The sequence below is a fragment of the Pocillopora verrucosa genome, chromosome 3, assembly GCF_036669915.1.
Source record: "Pocillopora verrucosa isolate sample1 chromosome 3, ASM3666991v2, whole genome shotgun sequence".
Lineage (NCBI taxonomy): Eukaryota > Metazoa > Cnidaria > Anthozoa > Scleractinia > Pocilloporidae > Pocillopora > Pocillopora verrucosa.
The window spans coordinates 19,037,498-19,059,372 of record NC_089314.1 but is presented as its reverse complement, the minus strand read 5'-3'; the positions used below and the strand labels follow the sequence as shown (position 1 = coordinate 19,059,372).

The following is a 21,875-nucleotide window of genomic DNA, read 5'->3' as shown; positions in this document are numbered from 1 at the left end:
TATTCTTCTGAACTGAAGGTTTGACTTGAAGGTCCTTCCTCTATCGACTAATCAAATAGTTGACAGAATACTTAGTATGTCATACAGCTCACTTGCTAAAGCTGAGACATCATTTGACACATTCAGACCCCTAATTGTAAGTTAGAAGTGAAGTCGACCCAATTTTCTGGTGCTAATGACCTTACTTCCTGGTGCCTTTATACGGTTAGGCCCTTTATCTTTGTCCACTGTAGGTACTGTTTGTAAGTGTGAAACGCGATAGCCACCTGTTACCTGATTCAAGCTAAAAGCTTTAGGTTACAAGATTTATAGATCGAGGCGTTAAGTCTGAAATTGAAATGAGTCAAACTGTTTAATTTTCTCTAGTTTTAATGGCTCATCTCGAATTTACATTTGAGTTTCCAGTCAGTCTTAAAATTACAGAGCCATGTTAAGGGACTGATCCACGTCTTGCAACATACATTGTCCAAAAAACACGATTGATTAATATTTATGCTTTCGGTGCGAGTCACGGGTGGCTTCAAACCACGGCGTTTAAACAAAAAACTAAATAAGAGAACTACTGTTTATTCTCACAGCGATAAACAATGACCTTGTTTAGTCTTCGATGGAAGTTTTGTCTCCTTTGCTCACTTTTAGCTTTGTCAGCTTACTGCGAAAAGAAGCCAAGTAATCGAACATATAACGTTTGTAGGTTTGTACGGGAGGGACAAAGATGCGATTACAAAAAGTTTGATTCAAGCGGAGATGAACCATGCGTTATCGGAAGGAAGGCTGGTTTGACAAGAATAAATGGCGTTAAAGTAAGACTTGTGGTTTTATTAAATCTTCTTAAGTTCATTAATTCACTCCATTGCAGAAGGTGTCACAATCTGCCATAAGCTAACGATCATTGTAATTAGGCTTTGAGGTTGCCCATGCTCCTCAATGCAAGTTGACAACCGATCGAAATGGTACGTATGTTATTTTTCCTATTAGGTCAGCCAAATTAACATGCACAGGTATATAATTCGTTCGGGAATAAAGAAAAAGAAAAACAACTTGTGCGAATTAGAATTATCATTCTGTTTGTGAATGCGTTCGTTCGAATATTCCCATAAACACACTGGCAAAATATCCCGTACGTCAAGACAATCTATCGCTAAGTTACTTAGGCGAACTATGATAAGACTAATATTATAGAGGGTGGTTACCAGTACTTTTTGAAAATCACCAAAGCAAAATTGATCAAGCAGTGCCTCCGCGAATTATTCTTAGTAACACCAACTTGACTGAAAAAAGGCAGTCCAAACAAGTAGGGCTGTCCAAATCCATGATTTCTCTTCCGAGAAGCGCTTGCCCCCATCTTGGAATGGCGCTGTCCACGCGGTACCTCGTTACGAGAATAGTCGTAATTGAATCGGATTCATCGCTGCGATCGGTGCGATTTCTTTCCTTGGTTAAAACCTGACTGAAAAAAGGCAGTCCAAACAAGTAGGGCTGTCCAAATCCATGATTGCTCTTCCGAGAAGCGCTTGCCGCCATCTTGGAATGGCGCTGTCCACGCGGCTCTTTCGTTACCGGAATAGTCGTAATTGAATCGGATTCATCGCTGCGATCGGTGCGATTTCTTTCCTTGGTTAAAACTTCATTGTATAATGTTTTTCGTTTTCTTAGTTCCAATATTGGTTATCAAAGATAAACCCTGGAAGTTTTAACGATCGTAGCGAATAAAGTACATGGATATCACCTTAATTTAAAACTCGCTCGAAGCTCTCCTGGTTGTCTTTGTTACAGTTGCTGTGTCTAGCCACATTTATTTTTCAGCTATAGCACCCACATAAATAAAGTCATATTTTAAACGTAAAATTTCGTCATAGGTTGGTCACGTTGAAGATGTTGATCTTGGTGATATTGTGAGAAAGCGGATTACAAAAGCTATGAGGCCTCTTTTGTTTGGTAAGACTGCTCGAAAAAAATTATATCTTACCGTATGGTATGGATACTTGTAGGAGTTTTATATACCTGTTGGCGATTTTCTTTCCTTTCGGTGGGAAACTTTTACCATTATTCTTAATGGTGATGATTGTGATAGGGGTAATGGTATCTGTAAGACTTTCACGACCTTTCACGCTGCACGGTTATGGTCAAAGAACAAACGTTACAGCGGCTTTACAGTAATTCGCTGATGAAACTTTAGAAGTGTTTGTAGGCTTTTGCATGGCTTTGCCGTTAATAATTGTTGCTAATGATTAGGAACTGTGGTCGGTGACCAGGTTTACTGGCATGTTTTCATCTCTTCATTTCCAGAAATTCCCAATTTTCTGTCTGAGGAAGAGTGTGGCCACATGGTTAATCTTGCGGAAAGAGAACGCTTTGTTACCAGTACAGCTAAGGGAGGACTACAGTCCTGGAGTGAATTTGAAATCCCTGACATCAGAAGTAAGAGCCAGTGATTTCAAAGGGAACAGAGGAGTTGCATTTGACTGTACTTTCAGCTAAACTCACCGTGCAACTGCAATGTAACTTGACCTTATTAATAACTGATGCGTCCACTGTGCACAGTGCACTTCTAAATCAAAAATAAAGTCAATTCCGAGTCTCATACTCTGATGCTATAGTTGGGTATTTTCATTTCAACAAGAACTATTCCGTGAGCCCGGTTAGCTCAGTCGGTAGAGCATCAGACTTTTAATCTGAGGGTCATGGGTTCAAGTCCCATATCGGGTGCACTTTACTTTGGTTGTCAACCCTTCCTTTTATCATTGATGGAAAGCTGGTCGTAACTTACGGAAGTTCCGCTCATTATTAGGCAGCTTCGTTCAATTTTTTGCGGTAAAATACAATGTACCCATGATTCATGATTATTTATTGTTAAGATTTTGATCCATGACATAAAATATTTTAAAATATTTTGTTGCAGATGGGCCATTGCATGTTGATTATTTTCAATATTTGGATGGGGACAAAAATGGAAAACTGACTATCGAGGAGGTGGGTACAAAATTAGACTTTTTATGTAACCTGAGTAGCTATAAGTTCCCCTCAAACTGCATATTTTTAGTCTTATCGATTTGCTGGCATGCTTGTTTGCTTGCTTGCTTTTTCCTTCATTTACTGTGAGTAAACGCTTTAATCCAAGGATAGTTTTTATTTTCCTTTTCTTACAATTTGTGGCCAACACGATAACCTAATGACTACAGTGCTGTAGTCGAAAGGTGCCTAGTCAAGAACCCTGGACGGGTCACTGCTGTGTTGTGTTTTTGGGCAAGACCGACCCCAGTAACTAGAAGGGTACATCACACTATCCATAAGATGAATCTCCATCCGGTGGATAGCGCAATGCCTTTTTTTCCTTTATCCACTGGCCAGCGGTTGATACGTTGGATAGTGCTATTAAACGGAACCTTATGAAATGCCGAGGGTAAACTGTAATGGGCTGGTATTTAAGTTAGAGAAAGGAGCAGTACTTTTAGTCCCTTTTTTTGAAGCCAGAATAAGTTCAAGTCACATGGGCAATCAGATCACTAAGCTCGCTTCTTTTTGAATATATTTGATAGGTGATGACCTACGCTAAAACGTACCACTATTTGGTTCTAACAAAAGAGGAGACCATTGAAATGTAAGGCTGAGTACATGTGCTTGAACTTAAAATTGAATTACTTAAGGTTCCACAAAATAAACTCAGTGTGGAAATGTTTGACACATTTTGGTCGATACAATATTGAGTTTATGTTGGAAAAACAACCTCAGAAAATCTTAGTAGATTCCCTAATCTTGAAAAATTAAAGTGAATGATTATTGAGTCAGAACAAAATGCTCGACAAGTTTTTATTTATCTTTCATCATTTCCTGTGCAGTTACCCGCTAAAAAATGCCACTAGTTTTGGCCATTTACTTTTCAACACATATAAATTTAAGTGAGCCCGGTTAGCTCAGTCGGTAGAGCATCAGACTTTTAATTTGAGGGTCATGGGTTCAAGTCCCATATCGGGCGCATAAACTTTTCTTCCTTTTGGTTGTTTATGTTGTTTTTTTGCCGGGGGGGGGGGGGGACAGAGCATAAACGGTGACTAAAGAACATTTACTGCCAGTGAAGGGGGATTATTTCTGCAGAGTCTTATGGGGGTCCTGGTAAATTTTATGTGACACAAACGAAATCCTCCGACTTTTCATCCCCTCCTCCCCCCCCCCCCCTTTCCGTGATAAATAACGACCGGTCCCTAAGCCGAGTTTGTTCTGTTTACAGGCTTCATAATGTGAATATCACGGAATTAGACGACGGTAAATAACTTTCTTATACTAGGCACCTTGACTGATTATTTTTATGATTAAAATGATTTCAGTCATTTCTCCATTTAGTGCGTTATGTTTTGAGGAATTAACATTGAAATAAAGATAAAATTCAAATAGGGATGAAGTATATTTAAGTGTGTCAAAGAATATTCGTTAATAAAAAGAAGAAATGGATTGGAAACAGTCATCAAGCGAGCTTGAGACCAACATGGAGTAATTTTTAGGCGCAAGACCCACGGTAAACACTTATCTAATCTTCTTTTCTTTTAGGTAATTTAATGTTAACAACTGAGTTGAAAACTTAAATTGGCCACCGTAAAGAGTTTGAAGGCTGAAGTTTTGAGCGTTAGCCCTTCACCAGAGCGATTGAAGGAATTATGGGTTGTGTGTGTGTTTATATGAAATTGGTGGGAATATGGTGACGAGAAAACAAGAATAAATTAGTTGAATGAAAAGCGCTCGTTGATACCATGGAGATCTTCTTTGCTTTTGTTGCTCCTTGATTATTCGCACGATCACTGAGTAAAAGTAACACCTTTTCTCTCAGGATTTGCTACAATTGATGAATTCAAAACAATGAATTCCATGGGGTTAACGGATTTGATGTCAGCAATGTCTATGTCTCACCCGCTTCACAGGCCACGTTACAGTGATCAGACTTGGGTCAATCAGAGATCTTTGGGCGATCCAGTTTTAAACAAAGTGATAGAAAGGTAACGTTTTCACTTGAGCGTGGCAGATCAGTGCTCCTAATAGATAGTCCAAACCAGGCGTCTTCCACATTGGCTTTAGATCATGCTAGTTTGTAAATTTTTTATAAACTACCAATTTTACAGGTCTGATAGAAGAATCACGTGCAGTCAAAGATCTCCTACTGCTTTCTACAGTATGCCTTAAAAACGAGTTGTACCAATCATAGTTTCCTAGCTATTCGAACATACGGCTGAAGAAATTTAGTTAAAATTGATTGCTGTCATGTATCATCTACCATGTCATGTATCATATATTATCTACCATCTGTTCTTCAGAGTTATAGAACTCACCAGACTCTCCCGAGAAATCATCTACGGCAGTGAGAGGATTCAGGTAACAAACTGTCAAATAAACAATTTTTTTAACCAGAGGATATCGTAGGTCTTAATTTTTTTCTTATAATTCTAGTCAAAGGATATCTTTTGACATTTGGAAAGTCTCTCAACACGGTAATGGTAAAAAAAAAAAAAAAAAAAAAGAGAAGAAAAAAACTCAGATTTCTGGGTTCGTTTTATTTCATGACAAAGCTCCAAATTCATCATCTTTCTTGTCTGTTTTCTCGTATAACGCTCAACATTGCCGATTTTAGCAGTACTCTGGAGGCTTGTACATAAGGAGCTGGTAGAGGTCTGGTTCATTTTAGTGTTTTCTGTAGCTCAATGGCAGAGCATCAGAGCGCCGAATCCAAGATCGATTCCTCATTGGGATTTCAGAAGTTCTTGGACTAGAGGAAAAAATTCAAACACTGCAAACTGAAACAAATTCAACCAGTTCTACAAAATTTTACTACAAGTAGACACTTAAGGACGTTTTCTCTTTTACAATGAATGAGTTTCATTTCCCTTTTCATTGTGTAGCTTTTTACATGTCTTTTTATGTATTATTAATTAATTTCTGTATTATATCCAATATAACTTAATTAAGTTAAATTTTATTTAGTTAAATAAGAAATTGACCTGCCTTGATTAGCATCTGCTATTTGCGGGTCAAAAGAATATTTCGTATGTTAAATATGAAAAAATAATTAGAGTGTGAAGTTTGTGAAGTGAACATCTTTCATGGAACAAAACTCTGTTTTAAACTTCTCTTTTTGATTTTCAACTACCTTCTTCGTAGTTTGAGGGCAGAAAAAAACGTTTTCGACTACAATGAAAAGGGTTCATATTTTCAACAGATCGTCCGTTATGGAAAACATGGTCATTACCACGCCCACTTTGACTCGGAGACAGACAAAAGAACTGACAAACGGTGCTGCCAACTTTATGAAGATGTGGTGCAAGCCTTTAATAAAGATGAAGGCTGTAGGCTCTGTAGGTGAGCATATACAAAAGTTCAGTTAAATGGTGATGACTAATAATCAAATCGTATTTTTTGCGTTTTCTTAGTCAGCTTTGCTTTGATTAGTGATAACAATTTTTTAAAAAATATTGCGCACAAACTTAACTGAGCCAACTACTTTAATTTCACTTCTAAGAACGGGACATCATCGAGAACTTTGTGTTACATAATTAGATAAAACCACGTTTTAGCAGCGACATTTCAGATGGAATTACATCATGTTCAAACAAAATTGATACTTTATAAGGTCAGTTGTCACCTTTCATCAATCCGCTTTTTGTTTGTTCTTGTTTCCTTGATCAGATATGTAACAATCCTGTTTTATCTCAACGATGTCGAGGAAGGAGGAGAAACCGCTTTCCCTATGGCCGACAATGTCACCCTTAGCATGGAGGTAAGATTCTCGCGGGGCGTCAGCCTTTTAGAGTGAAATGCGATAAACATACAAATTTCCCCGCGACAACATTCTAGTGGCCATAAATCAATAAAAAAACACATCAATTAAAGGTTGTTATCTTTAAAGAGCATCAAAGAAGTTGCAAAGTCAGTCACTCCTACAGAAAACAATAATTTTCAGGGCTACCATTAGATGTACGATCCGATTACGCAATCAACTACGAAGGAGTAACATGAGTTTTGTTTTCAATTCTATTTAGTATCTGACTTCAAGTCGTGGTGATTTGGACTACTTCAATCTTAGCCATAACTGCCACCAAGGTCTGGCGATCAGTCCACGAAAAGGAACAGCTATCATGTGGTACAATCACTTACGAGACGATGAGAGCGGCTGGATGGGAGCAAGAGATGATTTTAGTTTGCACGGAGGTTGTGGCATAAAAAGGGGAGAGAAATGGATCGCTAATCTATGGATAACTGCACCTTACAAAGATGGAGCTCACATTCCTAGTTCCTGGCTCAGAAAGTTTGATGTTATATAGAGTTGTAAACGTTATCAGCAGAGAGACTGACTCCTTTTTTAAATTAGATTTTGAAGTGTTTAGCTCTATGCCTTAATTTAGTCTCCCTTTATTTTCTTTCTCAGGTTAGAGAAAAAAGGGGTGATTTTTTAAATATGGTTCACAGAACGTCTAAAGGACCGCTCATGGTCATGACTGTTTAAGTGTTTTTTTTTTTTTACCCTCGTTTATTTGACATTTTTCCAGGAGCGCACGTTGGATATGAGATGGCAAACGCTGAGTTGGCTGCCACCAATCTCGTATCCAACAAGTGCGAATGGAATAATTGCTTTTTTGAATTTCTTTAAATCCTGAAATAATGGGTTTTTGGAGCTTCGCAACAGTTACAGCATTTCCACAAAAGGCAACTCGGAATATGAGGTGATAACCAGAGTTGAGTGAACCAATCAAAACTTTCGAGATGCGATATTCCGAGGTGAAATTTAATAAATCAAGTATACGTCACTTGCAATGAAGAAACCTTTTGGTTTACATACTGGTTACTTAAAGGTATCTTTGTTCGATTTCCTCGGGTGCAATACGACGGAAGCCAACGTCAAAATCGAAATACAAGTAAATTGTATATTACTTAAGCTTGGTTTATGTCGACGATGCGGTTTACGGTGGACAGTGAAAGCGATGATACGTTTGTGGTATACGTAGTGCGGTTTACAATTTATGAAGATACAAGATTACAGCTCTGACGAATGCATGATATGGTCTCAAAAACTGAAGAAAAGAAAGATAGTGAATAATGGAAAGGACACTGAAAAACAAAGAAAAACTATTGAGTTAATACCTCCTGGCGGCCTGAAATTCGTTGGTACGACCGTTTAAGTTAATTGAATAGATAATTCGTAGTTACAATCCCTGCTATGGAATATTTCACCCCTACAGCTGGGTCACAGTTGCATAATACCGTATACAGACAGGTATAAAAATAATTACTCATTACGTAATTTTCTTTTTTATTCTAAAACTCTATCCGGCGTAACTAAAGAAACGTTTCCCTTTCTCCATTTCCATTTGATGGAAGTGATGAGAATCAACGGTTGGCTGGGCCAATTTTCACTGAATTTTATCTTCCTAAAAATGAGAGTAGTGTTCATTTATGCTACATTACGTAAGAAACAAATAAGAAGTAAAATTACAATAAAACGTTAAAGTTCAGCATAATGTGTCTATTTTATTGCATCAATAACTCATTTCAGTCTTAACAGAATGTACCACACGGATTGCGTAGAAGTCGGTACCTCTGTCTATTTCGATGCAACGCTGTCGCTGCTGATGATTTCCCCGCAGAAATTGTAGTAGAACGATCATGCTTGCTTCTTCATTATCAATATTACAATGTATACCACCAGATAACCCAGCAGAAACTCTTTACGATTTTGAAGAAATTTTAGCGTTCTTCCTCTCTGTTTAGCGGAAAGAGTCTTGTTTACGAGGCTCGTGTGCATATTGCACCTACGCTTTATCGATCAGTACAGTGACTACTGGCTTGTGTTCCTCATTTATCCGAGCGAAATCATCTTTTTTTAATCTTCACTGAAGTAAATATCCGGACCCAGTATGTACTGACTTGGGACATGAGCAAGCTTCTTATATGGGGCGGTGATCCAGTTGTTCGCTATCCATTTTATCCCCCTTTTGACTGCGCATCCTCCGTGAATTGAATACTCGTCCATTCTCCCCAGCCAGCCACTGTTTGGGTCCATCTCGTGGTTGTACCACAAGATAGCAGTTCCCTTTTTAGGAGTCACCACCAGATTTGACTTGTGGCAAAACTCACTTAAATTGTAGAAATCTTCCTTGGAACGTAACGACGCGAAATTCTGGAAACAACATTAATTGAATGGGTTATCAATATCTATCTTAACACCAGATTTTTGGTGTGACATAAATGCTTATCGGTTGGATGATTATTCTAGGGAAGAGAAAGGTGGAAATTTAACAGTGTTTGTTCGGACATACCCTGGGCCTAGTTCTAGCACCGGATACTTTAATTTCTCTTCCTTGCCCTGATAGCGTTCCAATAAGTTGATAAAATTGAATGATACCAAATTTTACTCACAATTCCATTGATATTACCGAGTGCCTTAATTAATATAATTCTTATTTGCACCAGTCAGCCTGTTAGCCAAAAGTTTTGCTCGAAGTGTTTAAATTGCCAGTTGATTTTTAACTGCAGTTGTTGTTTTGTCAAATCAGAACTAGTTTCAAAAGAAAAGAAAAGTTTAACTGACCTCTTTAATAAACGTTGCGTTGTCCGCCATCGGGAAAGCCGTTTCACCTCCCTCGGGAGGTTCATTTAAGAAATAGAGGATCGTAACATATCTGGAAAATGGTCAATGTACAATTAGTAAGCAGCTAATCGCATATCGCTCTCGAATCTAAAAGTTCAACACATATTCTGGGTGTAGTAAATGCATGTTCTCTAGTTCCATTGTCCACAAAATTCCATATCGATATTAGGAAAGTGATTTTTCAAGCTCAAGTAACAGAGCCAGTTTCTCTTTCTCTCATAGGCATGTATATACTAAATCCCTAATCGTCTATTTCTATTACTTTGCTAGATACCTGCATAACTTGCATCTCCTTTCACGATCCATTCCGGCTCCTTGAATCTGATGACAGCAGGGTATCTCGGGATGCTCATGCGTCTCGCTGTCGAGGTGGGCGTGGTAATGTCCATCAACTCCATAACGGACAACCTGGTGAGTGTAATAAGTTTGTCAAGCCCGTTTCGGAAGAAGGTCTAATGATATGTTCGGCGTAGGCTTTGTTTTCAATGGGGGAAACATTAGGCTTTAACTCTTTCGCCCCTAAGATCAAAAATTTATTTCTCCTGATTTTTCGTCTATTTCTCATATTTAAGGCTTTGATTATTGGTTAGTATCATCATTTGATTTACTTTCATTGATATTTGTCTTTCTTCTCACTATCTTCCTAGTTGACAATTAATTAATTAGGGAGAAAATATCTTATGGTCTCTTCTAGGAGTGAGAGGATTGAGTAAAAGCACCTTATAAAGAGTCGTTTTTAAAATTTTGATTTCAGGACTATTTAATTATTGAATCCTGTGCAGTTAGTCCAGATTGACTTTAAGCAACATTTGATATTCTATGGCGCTGTGATTCGTCAGAAGATCGTCATGTTTCTTATGCGGGAGTTCATTTTTTTTCCCATAAGCAGCTTCTCCTATTTTTATTTTCCTCTTAATTTTTCTCTCTCTGTTTCGGCAAGAGAAAAAATGTTTTAACCTTACCTGTAAGTACTCACTTCCATAGATAATCTCATCGGGCAGCTTTGTAACTGCCTGTACTCTGCAAGGAAAAGTTATGAGATAAATTCAAAAGATTTCTAATCAACTACATAACGCTTTTTTGCTTCCCACGGTTGTTTGCTTCAGGAGCCAATTACCCGAAGCCCCCCTTTCTCTTACAAGGTCTTCGAGATTTTTTACTTATTTTAGGAAACATTTTTTTTGGTATGCTTGTCATTTCTACATCCGGGTAACGGGCTCCTTCTTGCAGCCATCTATGAGTAAGGAGACTGAAAATGAAGTAAAAAAGATAATATCAAAGCGAAGTGAAACAAGTCAATTTAAAAGCTGAACAGTCAAGGCAGGCCATTTCCTCTAAAAAACGGTAAATAAGTTGTGACCGTTTTACTCAGGGTGATCCCCTCGGGACCACTGTACGTAGTATACCCTGCCCCGGACCCTCCCCAGCATGGATGTTCAATTTGGGGGCAGGATGAAATTTCATCAAAACTTACACAGGAGCTAAAGAGTAAGAATAAGAGAGTAACATGGGGTAATGGCTCCATAATAATTGTGCTAGTTGACATTAATTACAGGTCTATGCAACTATAATCGTCCAACCTCATGCGGATGTCTTGAAGAATTCCGTCTTCGTGTTCCCCTGTCAGCCATGTTTGTTCACTGAATCTTTCTCGGTGACGCGGATGGCTGCGGCCCATTTCGTACAAGTAGCTGTCAACAAGGAGCGTGTTCATGTCTTGAAACTCCTCACGAGTAATGACACCTGCATTATCAGAGTTCGTATGAAAATCTTTTCTGGATGAATGTGCGCACATCACTTAAGAGGTATTTGCAGAACTATTGTCAGACCCTTTTATGCTTGCACTCAAGGGAAACGACTGATTGGTTATAATTATTGATTGACTGATTGACAGACTGGTTGACTGATTTATTAAGTTGCTGTTTTAATTTCTATTATATAAGTGAGCTAGTTTTTCAAAATATATTGTCTGGTCGCCCCTCGTAGTTCTGTGATATGTTGTGTCCTCTGGCTGCACATTCAAGAAACTGCAATCGGTTCAAACCATTAAAACAGAACCCTTAAATATGTTACATTTCTGAGATTGTCATATCTCTTACGTTATGGTCTTTACTTACTATCATCGAACTCCCGTAGCTTCAAGTCGTGAAATCTGTGAACAGCAAACTTCTTTTTTTAACAAATGTGTTTTACAAATTCTATCCAGGTTCGTGCAAAGGTGTTAAACCTGAGTAGAAAAGTTTTTACCTTCGAATTTTGTTATTTGATTATTTTAATACGTAACTGAACATTAGCTTGATGAAAGCGTTCAACCGATAGAAAACACCGCAAAATTACTCAAAGTGGCTCGAAATATAGCTAAGTACGAGTGGGAAAAAGGAGGAGGGATCTAACCTCCTCGATTTCAGTGAATCCTGTCCACAAGTAAAGTTTTATGAAAGACGCCGGGGATTTATTCCTTCAGGGGGATTCAAATTTCTTTCCTATTTCCCATGCTTGTGGGAGGACGAATAAAATCCTTCCTCGTCTACGTTATCTTTTTCGACTGGATCCGCGAACAAACGCTTTAAGCATTGCAAAGCTATTAAACAGCGTATTTAATGTATTTTCGATCCATGTAGTAATTCACCTTTGAGTAGAGGCAAACTTACATGCGTTTCACTTCCTCATCCGTGAGATAAAGGTACCTTTCTGCCTTCGCAAATCTCTTTATCTGAAGGGAAAAAATTATTTTATATTCATCAACGTTACTGATCTGACAGGTAACAAAGCTGGGGTGTTTCTTTTTACATATAGAATACTGTACTGTCCTCACCTCATCAATTGTTATTTTTCCATCTTGATCAAAGTCCCAATTTTCATACAGTCCTCTCGAGCCCTCCGCTTTTCCAAATACTGCAATTGAAATTGGTCTTTTCAAAGGGAATTTTGTAATCAATTTCATTATCATTATCATCATCATTATCATTATCGTCATTATTATCACTATCATATCGTTATCATTACCATTATCATTATCATTTTATTATCATTATTATCATCATCACTTTATTATCATTTTTTTATTCTTATTATCATTATTATCATCATTATAATATCATTGTCATTATCATTATCATTTTATTATCATTATCATTGTATTATCATTATCATTAACATTATTCTTATCATTATCACTATCATATCATTATCATTTTTATCATTATCATATCTCCATTATCACTAAAATGTCCATTATTTCATCGTCATCGTCATAGTCATCACCATCATCATTATCAGAATCATAATCGTCAACGTCATCGTCATCGTTTCGTTATGGTTGCTCTCTATGTTATCGTTATTTGTGATGTTGTTGTGATTGCTGTTATCACCATTAGTAATGGTACAACTAAGAGGCTAACAGCGGTACGGGGACCTAATAGCTTACAATTCAGGGAGAAATCTATCAAGTAATTCTAAATCATCTGTTTAGAGCTGGACTTATTTTGTTTTAAAGTTTGACACTATAGTCTTTTGACCAGTTTATCTTACTCACTTTTGTGTTCAAGTTTATAAAGCTGAAGGTCCTACTCACAGAAAAATTTTCTTAATTTGATTTTTTATTGCATAGCACCGAGTAGAAGTTAAACCAAACTTGCCTTCGCTGTTTGCCACTAAGTTTCGATTTTGATGTGTCCAATTAAAATCAGCCTGTGTGGTAATTAATTTAAGTCACTTACGATTTGGGTCATGTGTCCATGTGTCGCTCTCTGTTAGTCCTCCTCTAGCGACACTTTTGACCAACTCCTTTTCATTGGCCAGTGATATAACGTGGTTGCATTCTTCTTCAGATAAGAAATTCGGGATCTCTGAGGAGGTAAGATAGATAATGAAAAAGGTGCGAAAATTGTTCGTTGTCTTTCAGATGAAATTCCGCCATATTTTTATACCATTTATTTCGCATAATATTGTATATTTATTTCTTCATCTTCTGGCAGATACAATGGATATGTAGCCAAGTTGCAACCAAATTGTAGACAGAACTGGCTCCCTTGATAACCAAAACCAATTTTTCCTAATTTCTTGCCACGCATGCGCCAAAAGAGGTGAATTGTTCGTGGTTTGGGCAAGAGTTGCTGAAAAAATTTGGCCAAAAGTCTTTAATTCCCTTAAATGTACGTTGGGCTGACACTCACCAAACAAGAGTGGTTTCAAAGCCCGAGTTATCAGTACTTTTTTTCCTTCTGCTCCAAGATCAACTTTCTGTTTGTGCCCAACCTAAAGAAAAATGATGATTGTTAGCTCGCCAAAGTGGAACTTCTTTACGTAGAAATCAAACATTCCTCTTGATTTTCATATATAAAAACTTCGAGATAATGGCGAAACATGGTGAAAAATTCCAGAGTTGAATTGATACTATACAATTGCTTTTACCCGAAACTATTTAAAAAAACCCTGAGGACACCTTTATTTAATCGCTAAGGACGATCATCATCTAATTTCTCCTCACAATGTCACCTTTCGATAAAACTTTAAGGTCACGAGAATCAACGAAATGATCACCAAATGAAGAAGCTCTTGATTGTTAAACAAGTTCTCCTTGTCATCTCCTAAGGAAATGTATGGAGTACAGTATGGAGAATGTGCATAATGATGTTAGGGTGTGAAAGGTTAGTAAATGTTTCAGAGGGATATTGCATCACGCAGAGCAAAACCTTAAAATCGTATCGTAATTAGTAATTTGGCAATCGGTTTAAGCGAGAAAGGAAACAGATGTAAACGTTCAACTATTTTAATGGCCATTCGCTTCAACCCATGGTTTGCTTGAATTATAAACTGTAACTAAGGTAAATTGAACTGGCTTCTGTGGAGGTGTTAATCGGTTATTTTCGTCAGATAATATTTTTAACGATTAAGACTTGATATAAATTTTAACTCTACTGCAACACGTGACAGAATCTTTAAACTGTACCAGTAAACCATCTGGTGTATTTATTGTATTCTTTATGTGATAAGACCGGGTACCAGCTTTTTGCAGTCAGCTCGAAAAGTTGACTTTAAACAGATACAGAGAATCTAAACTTTACTTTGGAAAAATGAATTTTAACAAAAAATTGATAGCGTAAATTATATTTTGAATATGAAACTGAAAATTGCAACGATTTGGAATATTTTCACAACACGAAATGCTTCGAAGTAGCAAGTGTAAGTCTTATTTTAAGATAAAATAGAAAATTTGATGAGTTTGGAAAGTAAGCTTTAAGTTAGATCCTGCCTTTTGTAATAAATTAATATCAGACGTTCTTGAATAAATCTGTGGCCCGATCATTGATTCAAACTTTGATCATTTCTAAACAGTGTCAAGAAGAAATTCAGCTAACAGGAAAGCGTTAATTTACTTTAAATAACCCGACCATAAACAATTCTGATGGTCTGCAACCATAGTGCAAATGAGATTTCGTTCAATCAACCAGCTCTCAGTGTTTAGCCAATTCAAAAAAGTTTGATTAACTGAAAATCGAAAGGCTTCATTAGAATAACAATATTGTTCATTTTATGGCTTTTCCAGGGGAAGATGAAGCTTTCTGATAAGGACTGTCACGGAAATTACATAATTTTCCTCGAGTCACTGATTTCGATAAAATAACAAAAATTACCCAGCCGAAATTGCAATGTTCTATGGAGGAATAATAACAGATACACAGGCATACCAGAAACGTTAATAATCGTTTTTGTTTGCCCTCATATTTACTTACTTTCACTCCATCTAGGCGCGTTAAGATACCTTTTTCCCGAGGAATAAAACACGGTCTTTCATCTGTTATGCACGTGTCATCCTCGCAGTGCTGGTCTGAATCTGCATCGGTGAACAAATGACAATGGACCGAGACGAGGGAAGATACGAATATAAGAATAGCGTCCTCTCTCATTTTTCAACTGATTTTCCAAAGAATTTCTACGAAAGTGTCATATTGTCGATCAACTAGAAAGCCTCTTTGAATTATATGAATTATTCATTTAACATGGCCGACAGTGCACCTGCTGTTAGTTCTTTTCTTTCGAGGCTTTCGTAACCTTAGCTCGTACATGAGCAACTCGAAAATCTCACTCTAACTCTTAATTTAAAGCTAATCAGTAAATAAATGAAACCCTTACACTTATGTCTTATCAATTAAATATGAAGGAAAGTTGCTTTAAGAATCATATCCAAAGTATTTTCACCGCGCCATGGTTGTTACAGAGCAGTGTAGGTGCCAAAGTTGTCAATGTCATTTTCCATTCGAGGCGCGTCCCTTTCGCATGAAACTGTATAGGAATTTTCACTGCCACTCCTAAAGCTTCGCGGCCGAATGTCAAGTGTAAGCAGATGAGACATGCCGGCGGTCTGAAATAGCTCCTTGCGAATGTCTTTTTTATGTAGTGCGTAGACGATAGGATCAATCATGGAGTGCCCCTTTAACAGAAGTCGCGAAATGTGAACGGCGGTCGGAGGTATTGAGCAGCGGTTGAACGCCGAACAAATCTCTCTCCACGATGCTAGAGTCCAACAAATAACGAAAAGAGGAACAACTACACAGAACACTTTTATGGTCGATTTTGCGCGCCATTTTGTTTCACTGGCTGTGCTATCACTCCTTCTCCTTAAGCTTCTGTGAAGGGAGTTTATGTGTCTGGCGTGTCTTCGGCTTATTTGAAAGATGTGTATGTAGGCAAGTAGCATTAACGCACAAGGCAGCAATTCAAATGTGGTAACTTTTATGACCACAAATACATGTTCTAAAATTTTTTTTGATGTTTCGGCTATGGAGAGCAGATTTATCACAAGAGAAACACCGCATACAACCAGAGGAAATAGCCAAGCTGTTACTAACAACTTGATGGTGGACTTTCGAGGGATAAGCAAGCTGTATTTCAGAGGAAACACCACTGCAATGTATCTATCCATAGTGAGAAAACAAAGATTTGTGACGGAAATGTAAAGAAACAGGTCGTACAGAATTTTGTTCACATTCCAGTCGCACGGTATGGTCGAAAAGTAGCAGAGAAACAGCGACGGGATCATAATTATTCCCACTGTTAGGTCAGAAAAAGCCAGCGATAAAAGTAACCAGTTGCAAGGATTTCGGTAAAGCCTTTCTCGTTTAAGTATTATGAAGATGACTAATCCATTACATATCAGGGTAATTAGTCCATTTATAGCGCTAAGAACCCAGTAGTATTTGGGAACTGGGCCCCAGAAAAATTCTAACTTCTTGGCGTCCATGTCGCTGTCGGAGTTCGTTGACATCACAATGAAAAAGCTGCGGTGTAATTATGGGATGTACCTCCTGCAGAAAATGAAAAAAAATATTCAAAAAAATGATGGAAGGAAACAGTTATAGCAAAATGTTATATTCTGTTGGTTATAACAAAGAAAAAAAACAAAAGACAAATTTAACATACATGCTAAAATGCAAATGAAAGAAATCGTTTTGAACTCATGCAATGGACGATAAATATCAAGACAAATACTCGAAGTTGAACGTATTCCATGCATGTGTCAACTTATTCAATTAACTGTACTTCGTTTTAAAACTTGATGAATTTGAAGTGGTATAAACAGGAAATTGTTCTGATAATACGCGTTAGGTTGTGTGAAAATCGATTTTTGACGGCACTTATGATCTTTGGTAATTTTCCTTAATTGGAAGTTGTTAGTTAACTATGTTTCCCTGAACAAGTAACCATAGTAGTTAATTTGGAAAGGTTATTCACGGCTATTTTGTTGTTCGATTAGCTCTCTTCATTGTGTTTAGTTTTATATTAAAAAAAAAGGTTTGTCTTGACTCAATACACAACATAAAATAGCCTTAAACTTGAAATATCTACACAAATACTGCATATTACTCATCATTTGCAAAATGAGTTGTTTGTTATAGAGGACACAAAATCTTGAAAATGTGAGCATGCACCTCATCGAAACAAGGTTGCCAGTATTACGCGATTCTACTTGGTCGATCATCCCATTCGTGTACTGTAAAACGTTGCTGTCGAAACAAATTCAACGGAATTATACCATAACGTTTTGTATCTCACCTGCAAACTAAAGCAAGCTAACAGAGCCGAACTTCTCAAAAGTAAACGTAAGGCATACTTAATAAAGACAAACGTACCTTCAACAGTGGGAATGTTTATCCCATCAACGAAAGATTTGCCTTGCTCTTTTAGCCGCTTAACTGAGGTATTGACGCGTTTCTAGGTATAAAGATGGAGACTTTTTTTTTTTAATAAGCTTCCATTATCATGAAAAGCTCAGGTTTTTGCATTTTTTCCATAGATAATAAACAAACAGTTGGGATCTTACGAAAATGTCAGTAAAAAGCACTCAAAGTGTCAGCAGAAGTGTCAGAATATTTTGATAATGTGCAGAAGAGGATCAATATTGTCAGCTTCCAAGTTCAACAATTACGTGTTAAAAGCCTTTTGAGAGACGCAAGCGTGAAACTGATAGGGCGGAAAACGAAAACTAAAATAAAAGAGTGTGATTAAATTTGGACTTCATTTTCAAGTCCTTTTTAAACTACTCTAAATTGAAATAACTATGAATTTGATTGTGGGGTAAATTTTATTCTGGTACTTGTTTTCAAGAGCTCTTGAGTGTTACAAGAACGATGGCTCTGTGATAATTGCCCCTCCCCCATCGTCCCCATAGTAACTTAGAATTGCGAATTATCTGAGGGACGCAGATACTTTACAAATGATTTCACTCATTTTCGAACAGAAATTATTCAAAATTTAAGATCGTTTCGCAGTATTTATTAAAAGTAAGTGATTGGGGATGACTGAAAGGAAGAATATCAATTTATGCTACTATTGTATTCAAACATAAATATATGAACAGCAAAAATGTTGACGCGTCCTCTTTCGATATGATCAGAATATATTTTTTCGGTGAAAAAAATGTTGCCAAATAATTTTATAAGCAATCGGAAAAATTACATCTGAATCTGATGAGTTTATTCGATATGATCAGAATATATTTTTTCGGTGAAAAAAATGTTGCCAAATAATTTTATAAGCAATCGGAAAAATTACATCTGAATCTGATGAGTTTATGGACTGAAGTGTTATACATCAATACGTTCCACGGGTGTTGATAAATTAGTGCAGCCCGCAGATAATCATTTAAGACTTTTTTCCTTTTAAAAGGCAAAGCTTGGCTGCTATTCACATCTTATTTTGAAGTGCGAATAATAAAATTCATATTTATAAAGTTCTCTCCGAGGTTCATTTGCGCAGAAAGGAAACTCTAGTAATATAAACTCGTATAACTTACTTTCTCGCATGAGTAGAGGCGTATTTTGTTAAATTAATTCTCTTTCCCTACCTTTTAGGCCGTTGTTGTACGGTGAAATTAAGTTATACAGTACCTAGTTTAGAATAAACGATGAACTACATTTGCTTGGTGTACACGTGTTTTCATATCATAGAGGATCTAACAATTTCATTCTATGATAATCACCTAGTGCTGGACAGTTTCGGAAACAAACTGCTTGCACTGTTTGCAATTTACGATGAAATAAGGCGAGCTTTGTTTGTGGCAATTTCCCGCTTAAATCTCTTAATCATATAAATTTTACCATGCTACTATATGTAATTTTTCCAACCTGTAAATCACCATTTCACCCTGCAGTTGTATTCATTGTCCTGTCGATGGGGCATGAACTCCTCTACTAATGCCTGAAGGAAATTAGAGTCGGTTTCGAGTGACCAGTATCCAATGAGCCGAGCGCTGTTCTGTAAACGCTCATTTCCTACGACCGATAGAAACTGAAGCAGCTGCTCTAATTTGAAAGAAATTCAAATTTTGTTTGATTGCTCTAACCCGTTATCACTTCTTAATCATTGTTTTTGTAAATAGATTTACTCATTTGCACCGCATTTGAATTACAAAGTGGGGAACTGAAAGAGGTTTATGAACGTTTGGCATACACAGTCATTGACAGGTATGTATCCTAAATTTAGAACCTGAGTGTGAATTATTTATTATGCTTGTCAGCATCTATTTATTTTTAGCAACAAACCCCTTACTTTTTTTTATCAAGCAAATGTTATCAAAAATGAGACATTCTCCGAAAATCTGATTCTGGTGAAGTATATAGCTTGAGATGAATCTTCAGCGTCGGGATTAATGATGAACTAAATGTGCTTGGTGTACACGTGTTTTCATATCATTTAACATCTGACAATTTCCTTTTATGATTATTACCTACTACTGGACAGTTTCGAAATTAATAAAGGGGGTAAGTTTCTAAAGAAACTGTGGTGCTGTGTCGGTGGGAGAGTGTAACAGGATAGTGTCATCAAGTGAGTTGAAACGTAAGTTAGCCATCGTAATGAGTTTAAAGGCTTAAACTCTTCACGGTGGCCAATTTATGTTTTCAGTTTCGGAAATCAACTTTTTTCACTCTTTGCAATTTACGATGAAAAAAGGCGAGCATTTTTTGAGACAGTTTCCTCCTTAAAATCTTTTAATGATATAAATTTTTCATTGCTACTACAGGTAATTTTTCCAACCCGTAAATTCCTAGTTAGATTCTGAGTGGGAATTGTCTTTAGCCGCTAAACTCTTACTCTCTTTGCATCAAACAAATGTTACTAAAATTAGATATTCTCTGAAAAGTTTATTTTGATGAAGTATATTGCTTAAATGAATCATGTTTCAAGATGCATATTCAGTATCATGGCACAAAAGGAATGAAAGAAGACTTTTATTATGCGCATTGACGAACAGCCGCACTTCATCTTATGTATGATGGTCCTTGAATGGTCAAATAACTACTGGGTGTTGTTTCAGAGATCATTACGACTTGAGAGATTAAGGTAAAACGGATATCCATGGCTTTTCGCCAAACAAAATAACAAAATGATTCTAGCCATTTTTAAAAAAAGTTGGAGTTATATATTCAAAGCATTGGCAGACAAAGCGTATTTAATTGGGATTATGCTGAAAAGCCCCAAGTCTTATTGCTTCATTTCAGATACCAAGTCGATTTCTTTTTTACCGCATCGTAGTTAGCAAATAGTAATAAAAAAATAAAACGTAAAAATCAGATTACACTCGTCGCGTAACAATCTAATCGTGGTTAAATTAATCTTGATAACTTGCATACAGCCATTTTTTTTCAACAGATGACACGATTCAAAACACATGAATATGGAAAACAACTGATGGGCCATCAGCTAATTCGGTCGATATTTACTTCAACACGAACAATTTCGCGAATAATGATTATGAATCTCAGTATGTTCCAATATGAAAAATTTTTCGTCTACCGTCATGCAGTGATTGCATTTTAAAAACAATTATATACACAGCTTGAATAAGTGAAGAAATTTTAAAAAAAACATACAATCTTTGGTCTGGCAGATAAACTGATGGGGAGTAAAAGAAAACTGAATTTGGCACGTTCATCTACATTTCAGTCAAAAAGCAAAGAGCCCCCGTTGGTTGGATTGAGCAAATAAGAAAGGAAAAGTACTGCCATCAAAAAAAGGCAAAAGAAAAAAGAGAAAAGAAAAATAAAAACCTAGAGGCTTTAAGGTAGGAGCAATATGTCACCTTCTAATTAAAAGATTGCAATTTTGCAAGTTACTTCGATGAGGGTTATTTCACTTATTGTCAATTGGGTGCTTATTTCACTTCCGAGTGAAAAATCGTCGGCTAAAATAAATTAAAAAAAGAAGTAGAGCTTTTGTTATAAAAAAAAAGATAATAAAAAAAAAATGTTTAAGTCATTTCTCACGAACGAGGATCAAAGCAAAAAAAATGTGAGTGGACCATAATCCGTAAGGTGTACCAACCGGCAACAGAACACACCTTCGCTTGCGAGGGTCACAAATTAAACAAGATTCATATTTGTAAACCAGAGAGATAACAGGAATCTTCTTACCTTCTGTTAGGTTCATGCTTTACATGTTTCGGTGAAGATGTTCTTAGTGTTTCACGGCTGAATTATCCTCTCAGCACTAACGATGAGTTTAATTTGTTTTTTGATTTTAAAAGTCATCTGCAGCTGCTCCGCGCAAGAGTTAATTAAAGGATTATTTGATCAGAGAAATTCTGTTTATTTACATTTAAAAGCCGAAGATCAGACTTTTGACGGCTTTAATTAAAGATTGTATGCGTACTGTCCGTTTTATAAAGTTTTGGCTCATGAGGTAATCTAGATTTTTAAGTTTTCGTAAAAAGCAATAATTTCGAGCGTCAATTTGCAAGGTTCTGATA

The 21,875-nt window shown here is 36.8% G+C and overlaps 3 protein-coding genes and 2 non-coding genes across 6 annotated transcripts; 3 read left to right on the top strand and 2 right to left on the bottom strand.

The window, feature by feature from the left end:
- Positions 1–587: 587 nt before the first annotated feature.
- Positions 588–7,825, top strand: LOC131794264 (transmembrane prolyl 4-hydroxylase-like). Its single transcript, XM_059111776.2, has 11 exons — positions 588–803; positions 1,860–1,938; positions 2,290–2,421; positions 2,903–2,973; positions 3,540–3,601; positions 4,229–4,263; positions 4,823–4,988; positions 5,304–5,361; positions 6,203–6,342; positions 6,670–6,760; positions 7,023–7,825. Exons 1-11 carry the CDS (start codon positions 588–590, stop codon positions 7,302–7,304), a joined length of 1,332 nt encoding a protein of 443 aa, XP_058967759.2. The 3' UTR covers positions 7,305–7,825.
- Trnak-uuu (transfer RNA lysine (anticodon UUU)) lies at positions 2,637–2,709 on the top strand. Its single transcript has one exon. It is a non-coding gene; the product is annotated as a tRNA-Lys (tRNA).
- On the top strand, positions 3,904–3,976 carry Trnak-uuu (transfer RNA lysine (anticodon UUU)). Its single transcript has one exon. It is a non-coding gene; the product is annotated as a tRNA-Lys (tRNA).
- Positions 7,826–8,474: 649 nt separating the features above from the next.
- Positions 8,475–15,810, bottom strand: LOC131794257 (transmembrane prolyl 4-hydroxylase). The gene is made up of 11 exons (XM_059111769.2): positions 15,364–15,810; positions 13,804–13,885; positions 13,348–13,476; positions 12,444–12,523; positions 12,280–12,341; positions 11,746–11,780; positions 11,209–11,371; positions 10,591–10,648; positions 9,903–10,036; positions 9,569–9,659; positions 8,475–9,157 (listed from the first exon to the last, which is right to left on the bottom strand). The coding sequence occupies exons 1-11, from the start codon at positions 15,535–15,537 to the stop codon at positions 8,861–8,863; spliced, it is 1,305 nt and encodes a 434-aa protein (XP_058967752.2). The 5' UTR covers positions 15,538–15,810; the 3' UTR covers positions 8,475–8,860.
- Positions 15,811–15,842: 32 nt separating this feature from the next.
- Positions 15,843–19,375, bottom strand: LOC131794262 (trace amine-associated receptor 7d-like). 2 transcript variants are annotated; one of them, XM_066164528.1, is made up of 3 exons: positions 19,255–19,375; positions 17,761–17,842; positions 15,843–16,935 (listed from the first exon to the last, which is right to left on the bottom strand). In XM_066164528.1, the coding sequence occupies exon 3, from the start codon at positions 16,893–16,895 to the stop codon at positions 15,843–15,845; it is 1,053 nt and encodes a 350-aa protein (XP_066020625.1). In that variant the 5' UTR covers positions 16,896–16,935; positions 17,761–17,842; positions 19,255–19,375. The 2 variants fall into 2 exon arrangements, with proteins under 2 accessions (XP_066020625.1, XP_058967757.1); XM_059111774.2 differs by lacking the exon at positions 17,761–17,842 and having other exon boundaries at positions 19,255–19,370.
- Between the last annotated feature and the right edge of the window lie 2,500 nt (positions 19,376–21,875).

Excerpts from the sequence above, each read along its gene's own strand:
- LOC131794257 (XM_059111769.2), bottom strand. The coding sequence starts at position 15,537 with ATGAGAGAGGACGCTATTCTTATATTCGTATCTTCCCTCGTCTCGGTC. Across the intron at positions 12,524-13,347 it reads ATGGACACATGACCCAAATC|TATTTGGAAAAGCGGAGGGC; the intron begins GTAAGTGACTTA and ends TTTCAATTGCAG. Across the intron at positions 11,372-11,745 it reads GCTACGGGAGTTCGATGATA|GTGTCATTACTCGTGAGGAG; the intron begins GTAAGTAAAGAC and ends CTGATAATGCAG.
- LOC131794264 (XM_059111776.2), top strand. The coding sequence starts at position 588 with ATGACCTTGTTTAGTCTTCGATGGAAGTTTTGTCTCCTTTGCTCACTT. Across the intron at positions 2,974-3,539 it reads GAAAACTGACTATCGAGGAG|GTGATGACCTACGCTAAAAC; the intron begins GTGGGTACAAAA and ends TATATTTGATAG. Across the intron at positions 4,264-4,822 it reads TATCACGGAATTAGACGACG|GATTTGCTACAATTGATGAA; the intron begins GTAAATAACTTT and ends CTTTTCTCTCAG.
- LOC131794262 (XM_066164528.1), bottom strand. The coding sequence starts at position 16,895 with ATGTCAACGAACTCCGACAGCGACATGGACGCCAAGAAGTTAGAATTT.